General features: G+C 40.9%; 1 protein-coding gene across 7 annotated transcripts in view; it reads left to right on the plus strand.

Annotated features, from left to right (window-relative positions):
• The window catches only part of ADAMTS20 (ADAM metallopeptidase with thrombospondin type 1 motif 20), a 133,792-nt gene that overhangs the window by 95,285 nt on the left and 19,026 nt on the right, over window positions 1–19,481 (plus strand). For 6 of the 7 annotated variants that reach the window (XM_073222332.1, XM_073222336.1, XM_073222335.1 and 3 more), the window contains 9 exons: window positions 3,315–3,482; window positions 6,689–6,862; window positions 6,937–7,107; window positions 10,327–10,527; window positions 11,214–11,343; window positions 11,557–11,651; window positions 11,739–11,833; window positions 12,359–12,492; window positions 15,348–15,439. In XM_073222332.1, the coding sequence (XP_073078433.1) occupies window positions 3,315–3,482; window positions 6,689–6,862; window positions 6,937–7,107; window positions 10,327–10,527; window positions 11,214–11,343; window positions 11,557–11,651; window positions 11,739–11,833; window positions 12,359–12,492; window positions 15,348–15,439 (1,260 nt within the window). Of the gene's footprint in view, window positions 1–3,314; window positions 3,483–6,688; window positions 6,863–6,936; window positions 7,108–10,326; window positions 10,528–11,213; window positions 11,344–11,556; window positions 11,652–11,738; window positions 11,834–12,358; window positions 12,493–15,347; window positions 15,440–19,481 lie in introns of those variants that run through there. The other variant, XM_073222337.1, reaches the window with a different exon arrangement.

Genomic DNA, 19,481 nt, shown 5'->3' on the forward strand with positions numbered 1-19,481 from the left:
ATAAATGACACAATTCAGTGGTAAGTGAAATAGATGTTTCTAGACAAATTTCTAGTCTACTAAAGTTACTTTTCTAGTCAAACTAAACTAAAAGTAGACCCATGGATAATTAAGTCTTTCTGTTAACTGACTTCACTTGCTATTCTATAAACCAAATTTCAAAAAAATTTTTTTTTCTAATAGCTAGCTTAGGACTATTTATAGCTAAAATTGAGGGTAATCTTTAATATGTAAAATAACCATTAAGTTTAAAATTTACCATCTAACATCAGCTTATATACCACCTGGGGAATAGTTATAATTTTAGAAGAACACTTGTCAGTAAACTAATGTAAGATCCTGTTCTTCAGGGTACATTGGAATGATTTCCTTTTTTCAGAAGAAATATAGACTGTTTCCTAACACAACACATCCAGTAAGGAATGATTGATTCTGGTTCTTTCTGTTCTTCATGACAATATGTCTATTCTCAGTAGAATTAATAGTCTAGCAGGGAAAACAGACATTACATGTATGTTGAGGTGCATAAAAGGTCTGCAAAAGCCACATGTTATCTACTCTGGGTTGGACATTATATATCCTATATCAAGGAAGGAGGTTTCTTAGAGGAAATGGGATTTAAAATTCAGCATTGAAAAATGGAGGGATGAGGTGGAGGAAGGCGCTGGGGTAGGAGGAAATGACATATTCAGAGGTCCTGAGACGGGAAGGAGCAGAGCGTTTTCCAGGAAACAGCGTTTTCTATGTCATCTTCCCATTTTCTTTTGTATCACAGGAGACATTTTCAAGTGTGTCCTTCATATAATCACTGTTACTTTCTGCAGGTTTCTTTTTGTTCTTCATTGATTTTAATATTTTTTGCATTTTGTTACAGCATTATGAGAGTCTTGAGAGTTCTGAGTTTAGCCGTTTCTCTCTTTTAAAAAAATTCCCCTCTCTTTACCTTTACCTGGACATTATATAAAACAGGTATTCTTCTACCACTATTTTACCTAAGAAAAATGGAGATTCAGTGAGGTTAAAGAAACTACCTATGGTTGCCAGCTTGTGAAGTCTGTAAAAGGCAGTTTATGTGTGACTAAGCTATAGTGTGATAGTTATTTCCAGGCCATTTTACTAAGTAGGGGACATTCTAATGTCCCTGTGTCAGTGTGTTTCCCACCGCTGTCAGAGAGGACCGAGCGCCAGATCACGTGACATTTATAAAAGCCTTAAAAATCCCCACAACCCTTCCTCCCAGGGTTTTCCTTTTCCTAGAACTGGAGCTAAATAAGCTTCATTGCCTTATTTTATTTTGTTTAGCAATTTAAGTTTCTAGAATATAATAAATAAATGTGTCGCAAATTGTCCAGGCGTTCTTCTGTAGTACCTTAAATGTAAACAAGCAACACCCATATCTCAAGTATTAGAAGTAATTTTATTCTGTAATTATATACACACTTGCTTTAGAAACAAGAATAGACAGACTTGTTCCAAAGTCAATCATATTGGAGCCGACTCACCAACCCCAACTCCCCAGCGTGGACCTGAAAGAGCCTAGTGTGTGCAGCACTGGAGATCCTTCTGCATTTCTAGGGCTTACAGATTCTGCATTTGGTTCCAATGCCCTGTTCTCCTTAAATAGACATTTGTGTTGGCCTAATTTCTGGGGATAGGCAATTCAGGTTACTTGTATGTAATGTTGCCATTTCCGATGTGGTTGCCCCCTATGTCTACCGTTCCAAGTAGTCATGGAAAAATCTCAGGAAAAATTTACCACTAAGGATGATAGAGGTGTTTTTTTAGAAAAAATTCTTCTGACAAGAATGCTGGAAATGAATTATAGGATGTTAATGAAACCTCAAGGAAATAGGATGTTATCAGCAATATAAAACAGAAAAAAAAGATTGCTGGTGTGCCAGATGAAAGAATTGCCATGTTAATAGACAATTTTGTGGAATCTACAACTCAGTATGTATTGCAGTTTGAGAGGAAGGTAGCATTTCACTAGTAGGTTATTCGATGACTGCCTCATTCCAACTAAAATGTAATTCTTTGCATAACATGTTCTCTTTTATATAAGTGTCCACATGGAATTCATCAGACGTGATAAAATAATGTACATATTCCTCTTCAGATCTTGGGGAAAGAGAGTTCTTTAAAAGTGTAACCAAAGCATAATTTATTTTATAGTCCTTTGATTTTGCACTTCATGTCCATCTTTACTGGAAGACTTTGAGTTTATTAACCAATAAGTATATTTCAAGGAATTTAAAATATTTTAATAAATACAAATAAGAATTACTTATACCAATGATCAACATCAACTAACTAGCTGAATTCATTCATTGTACCTGCCACTTTGTGGGTGATGTGGGTGACCTAAAAGATCCCTGACCTCCAGAAGGCCAGGTAGATAAAACACATGAAAAAAATAGAAAATGATGAGAGAGGAAGCTAATATCTGCTGAGGCTGCAACATGTATAATAGGATTGGATTGGACATTTCATATTCTTTATCTCATATTAGTCTTCACAATAAACCTGTAATACTGGTGTTATTGTCCCCATTTTATAAATGAAGGGACTGAGGTTTGGACAGGTGATGAAATGTGCTTAATGTCACCCAGCGGGTAAGTGACCGAGCTAGTATTCAATGGCAGAGTTCTTTCCACTACCTCATACTGGCCTCACTCATTACAGGACAACAGCTGAAAAATGACATCAAATCGTTGTTTTACCTACTTCTTTACAGAGATTTCAATTGTTCTGTTTTTTCACTAAATTTATGGGAAGGTTGATGGCAGAGAGGTATATTTCCAGATTGATGTAAAAAACAAACCTGACCTGAATTGCACTTTGAGAAGTAAAATTTCTGCTTTCTTAACCACAGTTTCCTGCACTGAGGGGCCACTGCATTTTTTTAAATGTCCAAAGTATTTGCTGCAGTGTGGAAAAAACATGGGGTTAAAAATAGAATTGGTGGCAACCATACAAAAAAGCAAGTTGTATTGGACTCTGTGCAACAATAGCAGTTGACTTCAGGGAATCCTTAACCTTCAAAGATCTAAAGCATTTTTGGGCCAGAAGAAAGCTTTGTATATTGTAGATGATCAATACTTTTTATAGAATAAATGGGTGCCTTATAATGTGAGCACTGGTTGATGGTTCAGGACAGATGGGCAAATTTAAAATTCTCTCTGATTAGGAATATTAAAGTATTTCTTGATATTATCAAAGCAATGATATTTTGATTGCTTCATTTTTATACTTTTTGTAGATAAATTTAAAATGTCTAATGTAGTGAATCAAGTGCGTTTATATTTATTTTCTAGTGCTCAGCTTCTTGTGGTAAAGGATTAAAATACCGTGAGGTGCTTTGCATTGATCAATTCCAAGGGAAATTAGAAGAAAAATACTGCAGTCATCTATGGAAACCTCGAACTCACAAAGCTTGCAGATCTGCCAGATGCCCTTCATGGAAAGCCAATAGATGGAAGGAGGTATGTCATTTATTTTACAATTATATATATATATATGTATGTATTTTTGCATTTAAAAAGAAAATCGTAATTCAGTATACTTTCAATAACCTTGAAAGTTTTTACTCCACTAAAATGTTTTATTCTATGGAATATTTTTTTGCACTATGCTCGGAATTAATGTTGTACAGTGTTAACACACTTGCTAAATCTGTAGTTAAATAACAAATTACTCAGTTGGTTTTTTGTGGCTGTGAACTTGACAAGAAGTTCTCTTACTGAATCCTGGGGGGCCTGCTGATGGTCACACATCGTCCCAGGGAGCCTGGCAGTCAGACGTAGATGGCGATGTGCTTAGTAACTGCCTTGCTGTACCCGAAGGCCTTGGCTCTGGGCTAAGTTGACGTCTTGGAAATGGGCCTGGTGAGCTGCAGGGGGATAGGTACTGGAGACTGGTTAGAGGCTGGGCATCAGAACGAGGTGGCCCAGGTGAGTCCAAGGCTACAGTGGACATACTTGGAAAGTCTCCGCAAGAATTGAAGCTGATGCGCGGGTGTGATCCAGGCTGAGAACTCAGTTTATAAAAGAACCGTGATACACACCTGTTCTGACATAATCAGGGAGGCGAGCTCACATCTGCACAAGGGGAGGCATGCGCTTGAATGCGGCTGCCAGAGAGAGCAGCTTAGCAAAAGCCAAAGAGGCGGAAGCGTGGGTGGAGCCAGAAACGCTCCTGGAGCCGCGGCCTGAGGCCGGACTGCAGGGGGCTGGGCTTCCGGCGGGACCTCAGGGTCCTCACCATTCCTTAGGAGGCCCAGGCCGGCAAAGGGAAAATGCAGGGGGAACATCTTTGTGTCTGTCTGCTGTTGGGGCTGTCGGGAAAATGGGTTCAGGCAGGAGCGAGCAGACGTGGGACTCCCTTCCCCTGGGCCCCTAACTCGTCTTCACTCTGTGAGGTCAGCTCCTTGGGGCGCCGCACCAGCCTTAGTGACCCTGTGTCCGCACAGCGCTGTAGAAATCTCCCAAACTGAGCGAGCATCTCGGCTTTCCTTGCGGAAGAGGCGACCCTGTCAGGTGCCAAGGTGCTGAGAACTGCGGGCTGAATAAGCTGCGGACAAACACATATGTGTGTTTTTAAACACAAGAAAACATCCTTGGGCATTTGTTTCTACACTGAAATTAGATAAAGTCAATAAAATTATTTTTCATGCTTTAGCAGAGGCCATTATTTTAAAAAACCTCCCGGTAACTGCTTTATTTAATGCAGGCCACCCCTGCCTCCTGAGCTGTTTGACGGAGAGACCCTGGGCCGCCCTGCCCCCTCCTCCCGGGCCCGTAGGCAGCCGCTCAGCGAGTGCCCTCCCGTCCCTGCCACAGTTACTCTGGAATCTCACTGCAACCACCCTGTCTAGTTCATCACCTGTTCTTGGGTGTGAAAGAGCCGCTCCGTGTATATTTCGGCCATTATTTACTTGCATTTGTGTTGAACTCAAGAAGAACTCAGACGTTATTGTGTCTCTTGATGTCCCTGACTTATCCTTGTCTTCAGGATGAGGGTCAAACCCCTGATCCATTGTCAGGCCACCGAATCTCAGTGGCACGGATGTCTCTCTTTCACTAAGTACCCAGCTTAGTAGCTGGCTAAGTAGTTCTTGAATACTATGATTTAGTTGCATAAAAGAGTTGCTATCTTTTAACATATGTTTGTCATATTGTGGTTTTGCCCAAAGCAGGGGTTTGCCTTACTTTTTCTGGGCCAAGGTGTGGCAGAATAATGGTAGGGAGAGGGTGAAACGCTGTTAAGGGGCTGAACCCAGCGTGTGGCGAACCCCTAATTATGTATCGGGCAGGAGCCTCGGGATGGGAGAGGAGGGGGCAGAGACTTTGTTTTTGGCCACCAGCACTCCTGTGGCCCGCGGGCAGCTGCTGAAGCCGCGGTGGTCGCCCTTCGGGAGGGTCTGAGCCTTGACCCCCAGCCCCACGGCGGCAAGTCAGCCATCGGCGCTAAGAGATGGGCGTGGCTCCCATCAGTCCGGACTATCTGAGGTTCACGAAGGAAACGCATTTCAGGGGTCACAGACACGAATATTCAAAGGCTGGAAAAGGCCCAGATACCTTTGTGTGATCTGTTTTCTCAGGTTTGAATTTGTTTTCCTTGTCATAGAAATTAGCTTCTTATACCCACATGGTCCCCACAGCTCTGCCAGGAACAAGTGGCCATTTGTGAAGTTGCTGGCTTTTGATTTATTCCATAAAAAGTACCCACATGAAGTTAACAATTGCAGATGGTTCCTGCACCGCATAGAATAATCTATTCATCAGAAGGATAATTTCAGAGGTAGTTACAAGATATCCCTGGTCCCACTGAGTTCTGACTGCATAAACTGTAACATTGCCTTAATATAATATGATATATAACATATAAATAATTTCATTTTATTACTGTTTTACATTATACCTAAATGGAAAGACTCATTTGGCAAACTGTGACCACAGAGGTCACCACAGGTCAGCGGCTCAGGGCCTCCTCCCCAGGGCTCCTGTCAGGAACAAGCATATGGGAAGCCTTCTGTTCTGTGAAATTCTACAAATAATGCAAAATCTTTGTACGGATGAGAAGAGTGAGACCTGGAGAGGTTTAGACAAAGTTGTCTAAGTTTACAGTTTACACAACCAGATTCCCCAAACACTTGTCCATTGAAACATAATCATGAAACAACAAGCTAGCGAATGTTTGGGTCCCCAAGCAGTACTATAGATACTGAAGTTATAAAAATGAGCACAACACGATCTTGGAAATCACTGTTTCTTTGAGAGACATTATGCATAATGCATATTTTAAATTATGTTTAAAAACAAGGGTTTAAATTATGTTTAAAAGCAGCATAATAGAATAGTTCCATTGTGTGGTAAGTTTTATAGATACTAAGTTTATTTAAGTCAGAAGAGAAGTTATCAATCGGGATGGCCTGTTTGGTAGGACGTGTCATACAGCCTATCCGTAAGGCTTGAACAGTCTCCATAAGGCATGAATCGGTATTGCAAAATAAAGAAAACTTGTTTTTTTGTATAGATGCTTCACATCAGACAATCTTAAAAATATTCATTGCATGTATTTTGTATCTAACACATGATATAATAACAGGCATGTCACAGCACTATTTTGCTATTTCTGCAGAAATTAGATTTGCCGGCTAACAGTTCTCGTCATCTGGGCTTCTTTGCAGTGCCCTGTGACCTGTGGCTCTGGAGTTCAGCACAGGGACGTGTACTGTAGACTGAGAGGCACAGGTCGGGTGGCCGAAGAAATGTGCAGTGGGGCCGCCCGGCCCCATTCCCAGAGGCAGTGCTGGCGTCAGGACTGCACACAGTACCAGTGGGTGGCAGGAGAGTGGCTGCAGGTGAGTACTGACCAGTGCCCCATAAGGGCGCCGTGTACAAGAACATGTCATCCATTTGGTCATTGCGCTTCCAGTGTTCAGCCTCATGTAAGAAGAAGGAGACCCATCGGCAAGTCACGTGCATCGATGCACGAAACAGTCACGTGAATGACAGCTTCTGCGATCCTTCAACCAGACCTCCTTCCATCAAAATGTGCAGGAGCCGCCCCTGCAGGTACCTTGTGGTCACAGGGGACTCGTCACAGGTAAGGCTAAGAAAGGACGTTAATACATTTTGCTCTTGGGAAAAAGAGCTGAGTCTGAAATCTGGTGCAGTTGAACCCGGGGGAACTTTGAATGTCGGGACAGAGACTGGCATGTGCCCAGTGTCAGGAGCGAAGCCTCCAGGGCCGAGACAGGCAGGAACAGCAGAGGGCTGTGTCACACTGCAGCGCAGCGCCCAGGGGCCCCCTGGTGCCGGCGCTGAAGGCCCCGCCAGGGGCAGTTGTGAACTGGGCCGGCAGAGCGGCCTGCCTCCTGGGAACAGCTTCACCGAGGCAGAGCTGGCAGGCGGTAAACCGCACGTCTGGGAGGGCACAGCCTGGCAGGGCCGCAGTGTGTGCGCGCCTGCAAACCTACCACTGCAGCCACAGTAAGGAGCGTCTCCTTCACCCCAAAACTTCCCTTGTGGGGCTTCACGATCCCTCCCTCCCCTTCTCCCCCGACCCACTGATGACCAGATCTGCTTTTGGTATTAGTCATCTGTCACTGTATTAGTTTTATTTTCTAGACTTTTATATAAATGGAATCAGAGCATGTACCATTTTTTGTCTACTGTCTCAGAAGTGTTTTGAGCGTCAGGTTGCAGTATGTATCAATAGTTCATTGCTTTTGTTGAACAATACCCCACCCTATGGATGTCTTTAAGCCATTGGCCTTTCCTTCTGTGAAATCTGCCATTAATCCCCATCCAGTTCTTTTTTTTTCCTTTTTATCTCAGACAGTGTGATCTTCATCTTGAGAAGTCCGATTTCAGCCAGCAGGCACTTGGGTCCCATGCAAGTACCAGATAGTGTTCCTAAGTCTTTTGATCGGCTCATTCCTCGGCCACAGGTGGCGTCACCGCCCGTGTATGAGCACTGGTCAGAACCCTGCCATCCCTTCAGGGTTCCCTCCCCTTTCCAAGACCTGGCGGCCTCCTCCAGGCAGTGGGCTAGAGGAGCCGCTGTAGGGCCACTCTGTTTGTTCCCCTCTTCCAGGGATCACTATCTTTTATTGCCTGATGTCCAGGGTCTTGAAAGCCATTTTTTGATGTATTTTGTTCAAGTGTTTTTTTTTTTTTGAGAGGGCATCTCTCATATTTATTAATCAAATGGTTGTTAACAACAATAAAATTCTGTATAGGGGACTCCATGCACAATCATTAATCAACCTCAAGCCTAATTCTCAACAGTCTCCAATCTTCTGAAGCATAACGAACAAGTTCTTACATGGTGAACAAGTTCTTACATAGTGAATAAGTTCTTACATGGTGAACAGTGCAAGGGCAGTCATCGCAGAAACTTTCAGTTTTGATCATGCATCATGAACTATAAACAATCAGGTCAGATATGATTATTCATTTGATTTTTATACTTGATTTATATGTGAATCCCACATTTCTCCCTTATTTATTTATTTTTTTAAATAAAATGCTGAAGTGGTAGGTAGATGCAAGATAAAGGTAGAAAACATAGTTTAGTGCTGTAAGAGGGCAAATGTAGATGATCAGATGATCAGGTGTGTGCCTATGGACTAAGTATTAATCCAAGCTAGACAAGGGCAGCAAAACATCCACGGATGCAGAAGATTTCTCTCAAAGCAGGGGGGGTGAGGTTCTGAGCCTCACCTCTGTTGATCCCCAAATTCTCACCTGATGGCCCCCCTGCGACTGTGCCTGTCTTAGGTTGTTCCTCCCTTGAGGAATCTTACCCGTCTCTGGCTAATCAGCCATCTTCCGGGGCCATACAGGGAAATGTAAAGTTGATAAGTGAGAGAGAAGCAATATTCTTTGAAAAGGTTAGCTTTTTACTTCTTTGCAGATTTATGCCCTGTGGCTTTTATGCCCAGCATTTGTCTTGAGGTATCTTTACCACTTGGAAGAATTATGATATTCGGTAATTTTCGATATGAGGCATGAATTCTACTAAAGGGTTGTAATTAGGAAGGAAGAAGAAAAGCTATAGAAGTAGCAGATGGAAGAAAACATGGGAAGATTGATTATTTCTTTGACATATCTTCTTGTAGAGTAACTTAAGCATGTATAGGTTTTAAACTACTAATTAAATTGCACACACACATTAACATAATAGGAATACAGTTACATAACCAAAGCAGACCTACAATTACCAGCCATCTCCAGAGAAACCAAGAAAACCAGTTAGGCACCCTAGGCATTTGTGAAAACTTGTCAATGATATGATGGATATTGTCTAACTGAATTTGAATAGTTTGAGAAAAATCAGACAAATTAAAACAACACATTCCTGGGAACCATTCACATCCCATATGTTCTTTTAACAGTAGAAATCTATATTCTACTATAGACCTATAGTCGTACAATTTTGGAGCGCTGCAACTTGCACTTCTAATTCTTGGTTGAGTTCCAACAGTATATAGATCCAGTCAAATTTGTTGTTTTACTGTATGCACAGGCCAGCTTAGATATCTCCTTCTTCATTCCAATGGCAAGTCCAGGAACTGGCGGGATGAGTGCAGCTACAACTGCCACAGCGCCAGGATCTTTGTTGAAGTTTTTTGATGATCATCTTCTGGAATGACTCTTCCAGAGGATGTTCATGTTGGAAGTTCTTCTTCATATCATATCTTAATTCGTTTTCTGGGTAGCCAAATTAGGCTTTGATTCTCTGTATGTTCAAGTGTTTTTATTGCTTCTGGGTAGAAGATAACTTATTCTCCATTGCTCCATTTTTTCTGGAAACAGAAATCTGTTTGCCCACTTCTGGCCTGGACCTTTAGTGTGTGTCAGAATCGCTTACCTATTTTAGTCAAACAGTATTACACATCACCTTATATGTATTAAGATAGATGCATGCTGCCTTACATAGAGTTACTGGTAAGTTAAGGCTCATTAATGTCCTTTATTTTAGATAAGAAGCCCTACTATGTTCCGTTTCTTCAAAGCTGTGCCTGTTGGAAGATACAGTTTCATTCAGTCAGGCTATTCATCATAGCATAACAGGAAAAAAAGAAGAGGCACCACAGACAATCTGGTCGAAATGTGGATGCTTTCCGCCTATTGGCACAACTCTGGGAAAGTTACCCAGTGCCTCTGAGCCTTTGTTTACCCATCTGTCAATGAGGCTAATGGCTAGGGTTCTTGTGAGGGTGACATAGCACCCTATAGACGAGGCACTTGGCAAATAGCAGGCCCTGGTGACGTGCAACAGCACCTTCTCCTCCCCTTATGAATGTGTGTTTTTCAGTGTGCGGGAAACTGTGGTTTCAGTTACCGACAAAGGATTACATACTGCATTGGGATCCAGTCGACTGAGAAATACAAGCTCCGTGAGCTTTGGCCTGTAAACTATCGAGAATGCCCTGTGCCGCCTTCTCCTCAGGTTTACAAGTGCAACTTCAGAAGCTGTTTGCATATGGCCACTTGGAAAGTTGGGAAATGGAGCAAGGTCAGTATCTAATTACGAGTTTAAGAACTTTTGAATGAGACTTTGTAAGTACGAGGTAGCTGTCCAGCTAGATCTCAAGAGTTGTCCTGTAATCCTGTTGTCTAAAAACCACTCTATTAGTTATTTGTAGAAATATCCTCTCTCCTTTTTTTAGGCTTGCTATAATCTGCATGTCAGCAGGGACCACAACTAATCCTTATTTCTATTTCTCAGAGAGCTTTGCACAGTGGTTTGCATTTTGAGTAAATTCTTAAGAAATATTTATTGTTTAAGTGAAGAAGTAAGTAAGTCTAACATAAGCAATGAAAGTTATTTGCCCTACATTTCACTTCCAATTTAATTGATAGAAAGCAAATAGTTTTTTGCACACTTAGCATATAATAATGAGACAAAAGTAATCTTAATAACCATAATTAATTGATGTTCATCAAGAATTTACAATATACTGTTGCTATAATTATACAAAAAAATGCAGGTAAGCCAGTAACTGAGAAATAATTGGTTCACGCTCGTGCCTAAGGATTCCTTCCACCTGTGCCTGACTGGGATGCTTTTATCTGCAGTTGTTCTGCCACTATTGAGCCTCAGTTTATTCCAAAAGGACCTGGTCCGAGAGCAGGAGATCTGGACTTACTGGCCTCCTTCACCATTGTATACTTTGCCTTCCAATTTTACTCTGCCTGCAGTGCTCAGTGACTTGTGGAACTGGGGTCATGGAGAGAAGAGTAGAGTGCGTGGCTGAAAATGGCTGGTCCAGCGACTTATGTTTGAGGCGTTTAAAACCAGATGCTCAAAAAAAATGTTATGTCAGTGATTGTAAGTATTCAACTTCAAAAACCTACCTACTGCGTAAGTGTTCCTGAGAGGTTTTATTTACAATTTGAAAATAAATATTGGTAGCAGTCACCTGCTTTGCAGAATGAAGTGTCCAGTTTTCTAGAGTATAACAATGTGTGACTGAGTTATTGAATTTATGCTGTGTCTGTAATTTGCCCATTGTTGATAAGTTGTGTTCACTTGACCTTGAAGGTAAAACACTCAGCAGCTGCAGAGAAATCCAAGTGAAAAACAATATCACCAAGGATGGCGACTATTACGTCAACATTAAGGGTCGGATAATAAAGGTATTGCGGGAACAGCCCCTATTTGATTGTCGCATTGACCGTTAACTGTGGTAAAAGCTAGTCTAGATGTTTGCATTTCCCCTTTAGATCCACTGTGCCGGCATGCAGCTGGAGAACCCCAAGGAGTATCTATCACTGGTCAGAGGTGAAGAGGACAACTTCTCTGAAGTGTATGGTGTTAGGTATGAGCTGGGTTAGGGCTTATCTGGTCACTTTTATGGTCCTTCAGGAGAAGTAGGAGCTTCAGAGTTCAGAGTGAGGCTTGAATAGCTTACAAGTGGAATAAGTAACTCAGGAGCAGCAGGACACGTCAGGACCTACGCCAGATGTCGTCCACACCGGCTCAGTAATACAGACTTGAGTATTAACATGCGCTCACAGAGGGAATGGCTATGGGTAAGCAGTGGGACAACAGAAAAGTGATGTGTTTAAGACTGTGCATATTTTCATAGAAATAAAAATAATTCCAGTAGCAAAAGCTAGGAGAAATACCACTAATTCGTTTTCCATAAGCCATTGTCAAAATTCCTGTTGAGAATTTTGTGTCTTAGCCTTGAGTGATTTTCACTTCTTTCTCATTTAACTTGCTGACACTGTAATATTGAAGAGTGTATCTTTTACCTTCCCACTTTCAAAGTTCACCATCGAGCTACCATGATGGGCTAATAACTGTATCTCATACCAACCTTATTCTCGTGTTGTTACAGACTACACAATCCATACGAATGCCCCTTTAATGGAACTGGGAGGCAAGACTGCGAGTGTAAAAATGACTACCTGGCTGGTGGACACACTGTTTTCAGCAAAATAAGAATTGATCTCACTTCCATGCAGATTAAAAGTAAGTGCAGAAAATCCTCTGTTTGCTCTGGAAAATCTAATAATATGCTGGAGATGTGGTACCCAGGGTATAGAAAAGGAACGAGCTTTGTGCAAGAACTACTTAAATTTGTTTTTACAAGTTTTTAGCTATATACCTCCCTCTGCAATGACATTGACCATGGGAACCCCTAACAAAAATGTATTGTTCAGGACACTGAGAATATATTCCAAGATAGAAGGATAAGGAAGTGAATATCCTCAATGTAGTTGTACAAGCTTTCTGCAGGGTTTAAAGTAATAATTAACCTTAGTTTCGGATTACAATTTGTCAAATATTTTCCCATAAACTTTCTCATTGGATCTTTTTAGCAACTCTGTATTAGTAAAGGCTGAATTGCGGCACATTCTTGCCAGACATGAAATTAGATATACTTACTGAAGTTAAATGCCTTGTCCCAATTCATAGTTATTAACTGGCACTGCAGGGAGATAAAGTCCCACCCATAGATCCCAGATTATGGGCCTGCTGCCTTTTTAGGAAGTAATTTATAGTGAAGTCAAAACACATTTATGGAACTTAGTATACACTAGCCTAATGCAGCCTGCTATCCTGAAAGTTACACACCTACACGAAAAGGCAAAGCTCATTTCAGAAGCATTAAATCACCAGTGCCTAGCACAGTGTATAAACCAGAAAAAAGAAACAAAAAACTATTGTTAAGACTGTGAATGCATGGATACATAATCTCTAAGTCACAGTCATGTGATGGTAAACTGTTATTGTTAGTAATAATGGCCACCATTCACTGAACACCCACAATTACTGTAGTGCGGAGTATAATGACCACAGTCATAAACTCTGGAGTTAAGACTGGGCGTAAATTCTTCGCATCCCTTACCAGTGACATGACCTTGGACATAACTCATTAGGCATAAGTTCTCTCATCCCTCAAGTTCTTTTCTTTTCTTTCTTTCCTTCTCTGCCCTCCCCCTTTTTTGGTGAGGATTAAGGCATAATACTTAGCATATACTACGCAAATGCCTTTTATTTAGTAAACACTCTATAAATACTGGTTATTATTTAATTATGCCATGCCAGGTAATTAGCATTGCTAGTACACAGTGGGCACTCTGTAACTTATCTGCTGATTATGAAGCTGTTCTTCCTTAGCAGATTTGCCATTTTGCCAGGCATTGGGGGGAGGATGCAATGATAAATGTGTATATTTTCAGCTCCCTGGTTTATCTTTTCATTCCCCACAGTTGTGTGGCAATAACCAGGTTCCACCAGTCTCTGTTTCATCCACTGTTGTATTCTCACAGTACTTAAAATAGTTCCCAGAAATAAATAAATATTAATTGAATAAAAAGTCTTCAACTTTCCTCATGATCTTGAAGACAAGTCTGAATTAACCAAACTAGGGAAAAGAAGTTTTAGGAAGCGGGAAGTGCATAAACGAAAACGTGGAAAGGTGAAGCTTCTTGGTTCCATCTGGGACTCAAAAGCAGTCCGGTGTTGTCTAAGCATGAACCGAATGCCTGGTGGGGGGCGGCCACTTGTTAGAGCAGTTCCCAGGGGGTAGACCATGACCAATGTGCACTAAACTGTGCAACTGAATTCTTCTTTATAAATCATGGCAACCACTGGGGTAAAAGCAGAAGCCTGGGGGCACTGACTTGGCTAGAGGAAGAACATGTCACATCCAGAAGGTAACTGGGAAGCTGATGGAATAATGCAGACGGAAAGTGATAAGACCTTAATTAGGAGCACGGTTCAGAGTAGAGCTTCTAAAGAGGTTCATTCCATAGGGTTTTCTGAAGGAATATGGGGATTAGGGATGTGGAATATTTGGCATGATTTCTAAGGTAACCAGTGGATTGAGGATACAGTTCAGTGAGATGAAAACTGTAGCAGGGGGAGTAAGTTTGGAGGAAAAGCTGACGCATGGAGCGTGGGACATGTTCAGTTAGCCATCTGTGGGCCGTCCGGGTGATGACGGGGCTACAGTAGCAAAGGATAGTTTGAACTGTATCTGCTGTACCCCAGCCTGACCCATAAGTGTCACATGTAAGCAGTGGTTTGTGGATAAATATTTTACAACCAGAGAAAAAAAGCCTGATTCACAGCGTTTGCCAGTTTCCATGGTGTCTGTATTCCTACCGTGGCCACCTTTAGGCTACCAATGAGAATTCACTGTCCATGGAGTTGGGAGGAGACACACACAGTTGGGTGATGAGCTGACCTTTAGGATTCCTTCCAACCTGGTTTTGATCCAGTGACTCCCTTGTGATACTTTATATAGAACCTACAGCATTATTGCCAGTCAGGGAATTTTGCTAACAATATTAGCACAAGTATGATTGGAAAGCGTAAAATAATAATATAATGTGAAAATAAAAGAACTCAAAGAAAATAGCACACTTTTTAGCTGGGTGTGTTTGAATTCCTCAGTGAAGAAATAATGTCTGTGCTGTCTATAAGCTCATGCATTGCTTTGGCATGATTTATTTACCTTTTGATAATGTTTTTTCTTCCATAATTTTGCTCCTGACCCCACTTTATTTTAGATATTCAGTATGATATAATATATCCTAAAGCATATATTTAGTTTTTAAGACTTCTGTATTAGAGACAGATGCACCTTGCCAATTTTTAGGACAATCTAGGAGGAACATTTTGTATTAAAGGAAAAATACCTATGAAGAGCCTGATCTATGTTATGTGCTATGATTGTGCAGGCTTTCTGCTAAAAAGTTTTGAATTAGGTACATAAAGATATTTAAGACCGTAATATGAAGACTGTATGTTTTGCAGTGAATAGTGGAAAACATACAAAGCGTCAATGCTAAAGACTTTCCCTTGTCATTTTCTAGCTACCGACCTTCTGTTTGCCCAGACGCGATCTGGGAGAGCCGTTCCGTTCGCCACAGCCGGGGATTGCTACAGTGCGGCCAGGTGCCCGCAGGTACGTCGGCTCTGATGGCCCATTTCTCCCTCGCTGTGAAAGACAACAGCTGACACTGTTTCCCTCCCTTCTTCTGCTTCAGCGGAGTACTGCAAGAAACATAAGCAAATAGAAAACACAAACTTCTACATGAACTTTATTTCAAAGGAATAAACTTTGGAGGGAACTTAATTTCAAAGGAAAATCCTTGCCAATTTTAGATTTGTTTGAAGGATGTTAATAAGAATTTTAAGTCGTTCACATCCTACTTCTATTTCCATGACGCTTGATCACTTTTAATCTTTCCGTTCAGTCTATGGGGATGAATGGATACACATTATAAGGTAAAGGATGGTCTTGAATTGTGTATTTCTCCCTTCAGTCTTATTGTTTCGTTTATTTTGTATTTGACCCATTTGCTTTGGGGTTTGGTTGTACATGATTATATGTTTATAATTATCATAATTTCCTGATATATTGACCATTTTATTATCATAAAAGTTCTTTAATACAGTAACTTTTTTTTTGCTTTAAACTTTAATTTATGTGATATGAGGATGGCCACCCGGCTTGCTTATAGTACATGCTGTATATGTTTTCATCCAATTTATTTGAATCTGTTTATATCTGTGGCTCTTCTGTCTCTTTGATCAGATCGTTCAATATTATTATTATGTCTGGATTCATAGTTGCCATTTTACTTCTTGTTCTCTGTATGTCACATTGTTGTTGCTCTGATCCTTCTTTACAGCTTTTCTTTATTCAGTGAGTGTTTCCTGTTGTAACATTTTAATTTCCTTAATAACTTTCTCAGTATATTTTTGAGTTGCTTTCTTAATGATTGCTCTAGGGCTTACAGCATCTTAATTTATCAGAGCTTAAATTTATAATATTACTTTAGATACTTTTATGTCTTTTCGAGAATGTGAAAGATGAGAGAAGTTACATATTCATAGAGTTTTTTATAGGAACATTTTTGTTTAGCATTTCTGGTTCTCTCCATTCCTTCCTGGGGATTGGAGTTATCAGCTGGTGTCATTTTTTACTCCAAAACAGCTTTGCTTCTGACTGCTTCAATTGTACCATTATTATCAAATATATTACATTTCTGTACGATATGGTCAATAATACAATTATACACTTACTGGTTTATACAATTGTTTTTTAAATCAATTAAGAGAAGAAAGGAGAAGATATATGCAATTATAGTGTCTTTTAAAAATACCTACACACCTACTTTTACCAGTAATTTTTGGTTATATTGTGTCGTTATATATTAATGTCTGGTATCCCTTGATTGCAGCCTGAAGAACTGCCTTTAATATGTCTCGTAAGAGACGTCTACCAGTAACAAATCCTCTCTACTTTGTTTATCTGGGAATGTCTATTTTGTTCTCATTCTTGAAAGCTTGGTTTGCTTGTTATAAAATTCTTGATTTACAGTTTTGCTTTTGGCACTTAAGGATGTCACCTCAGCATCTTCTGGCTCCTCGACCAGCAACGGCAGCCGGCTGCTCGTCTCACCAGGGCTCCCGTGCATGTGTTTGTTTCTCCGGTGCTTTCAGATTCTCTCTTCATCTTTGACTGTCACCATCTTTGCTGTGACATGTTTGGATCTCTTCACGTCTACCCAACTTGGAGTTGATTGAGCTTCTGGGATGTATATATTAATGCATTTCACCAAATTTGGGAAGTTTCTAGCCATTATTTATTCAAATATATTCTCAGCTGTGTTTTTCTCCTCTCTGGTATTCCCATTATGCAGACATTGGTATATTTAATGGTGTCCCTTCTTTCTATGAGGCTCTGTTCATTTTTTATTAATTTTTTACTCTTTTCTTCAGATTGCATCATTACTACTGGTATCTTTTCACATTTGCTGATTCTCTCTTCTGCCAGCTCCAGGCTACTGTTTGAGACCCTCTATTGAATTTTTTATTTTGGTTATTGTGCTTTTCAACTCCACAATTATTCTTTGGCTCTCTGTAAACTCTAATTTGTACCTCTTTATTCATATTCTCTTTTTGGTTAGACATTATTATCATTCTTTACTTTTTAATATACCTTTTTTTTAGTTGTTTGAGCATATTTACAGTAGTTGCTTTGAAGTCTATACCTGCTCAGTTTGACATCTGAAACCTCTCAAAGGCGGTTTCTGTTGCCTTTTTCCTTTGTATATGAGTCATCCTGTTCAGTTTCTTTGCACGTTTCATGATTTTTTGTTGAAAATTGGGCATTTTAGGTAATATATTTTAGCAACTTTGGACCCTAAATCTCCCCTCCCCTCTAGGACTTGTTGTTTGCCTGCTTACTTATTTGTTTAGCTTCCTGGCTGGACTGTCCCAGTGCCGTCCGTCTCCCCCGTAGGGTGCGGTCCCCGATGTCGCTGCTCCGAGGGGTCGCCCGGGCGTGACACAGCCCCCCGGCTCCCTTTGGAGTGGCGGCGGCTTTAGCTGGGCTCTCTCGGATCATCTCTTCCACTGACCCTCCATTGAGTTTCTAGCTGGTTCTGACTCCAGTGAAATCGCACTTAGGTCTTAGCCCATCTCTCTATTCCTGCCCGTCCTTCTCCTTCCCTCTTTCACTTGTATTGGTCTCCCCGTGGTTGGTCTGCCTCCCAGACGATGACTTTGGACCCACATTTTCTAGGCAGCGCCCTTTCCAGGGCGGTTCTTCCCCTGAGGATCACCCCCTTCTACAGTCTTGCTTCATCTCCTCAGCCTTCTGTTCTGAAGTTGAGGATATGTACTCTAAAGCTTTCATCACTCTCAACAATCCCTCACATGTGGAATTTTTTTATAACACTTCCATTCGGCCCTCTTAAATGGAGACTGTCCGTTCTTCAACGGCTGACCCACGTCAAGGCCGGTCAGCTTTGTTCAGCGATCCATCCTCCTTGTGGTCTCTGCCTTCCAGTCCTGTACTTGATGTGATCAAAGAGAAGTGAATCGAGGATGCCACAGAGAGATGTGAGGCACCAGCTACAAGGTCTCACAGATGCCATTACTTTGAACATGTCACCAAGTTCTGGGAATCTGGTCCTTGTCATTACATGTTGAAGTTTCATTACGTGCTGAGTAAGGTCTGGTTAGTGAGACATCAACAGGAATGACAGGAGACTAATGTGCATGTAAGTTACATGACTGCCAAGTAGAATCAAAACTCCTTTTATCTCATTAGTGAACTTGCCTTGTAGGAAATATCTTCACAGAAAGCAAATTATTATAAATAGAGTATTTCTCAATGAACATGGGATCTGACTAAGAGCTGTTAGCACAGTCAGATTTTTAAATGCTAAGACAGCTATTTCCATTACTTTCTAACTCCTTTTCTCCAGTTTCAATGTAACCCTGTGTTCTCCCTACAGTGTCTTGAGGAAGCTGTGTAGTTGTAAGTGGGGTAATCCCAGTTTACCATTGCAGAGACAGACCATGTCAACAGCCTGCCCAAGATCCTTGATAGTCACAGGCAGAATCAGTGCAGTAATCAAATGTTCCTCTCTGCCCATCAAGGTGAGATGCCTCCCTCATACGGGTCTCCAGGCGTCTCTGGAATGCAAAGCTCTATTTCCTACCTTAGATATGAGTGGACCTAGGAATATGCTATCAAAAGGAGCTATACCATTTATAGTCAGCCCTTCTTGAGCTGTCTGAAGTTACTGTGACCAAAAATACAAACTTCCCAGTATTCTTAGAAATGTTCTGTCAAATATATAAACCAGATTCTGTGTTAAGTTATACAACATTTGCATGAATATTCTCCAGATGTTTGATGTCACAGAAAGAGCTTATTCTGTTTGGGATTCATTGAAACCACATCCTCTGTATTTGCATATGACAGGGCACCCTGGGACTTGAATGCTAAAAAGAGAATGGACACATATGGCTCTCTTTAGGGAAAATAAACTTTGCCACGTTGCAATGTATGTTGAAGTTAAGGAGTGTGATGTGGCTTTAGAAGACATACATCAAAAGTGAACTAAAGTAAAATGGTACTTTTCCAGAGCCACAAAAAAATTAGGGGGAAAAAACCCCCAGTGTGTATCTCTTTAACTGTTTGTAAT

Source organism: Manis javanica, chromosome 15 (genome assembly GCF_040802235.1).
Source record: "Manis javanica isolate MJ-LG chromosome 15, MJ_LKY, whole genome shotgun sequence".
Classification (NCBI taxonomy): Eukaryota; Metazoa; Chordata; class Mammalia; order Pholidota; family Manidae; genus Manis; species Manis javanica.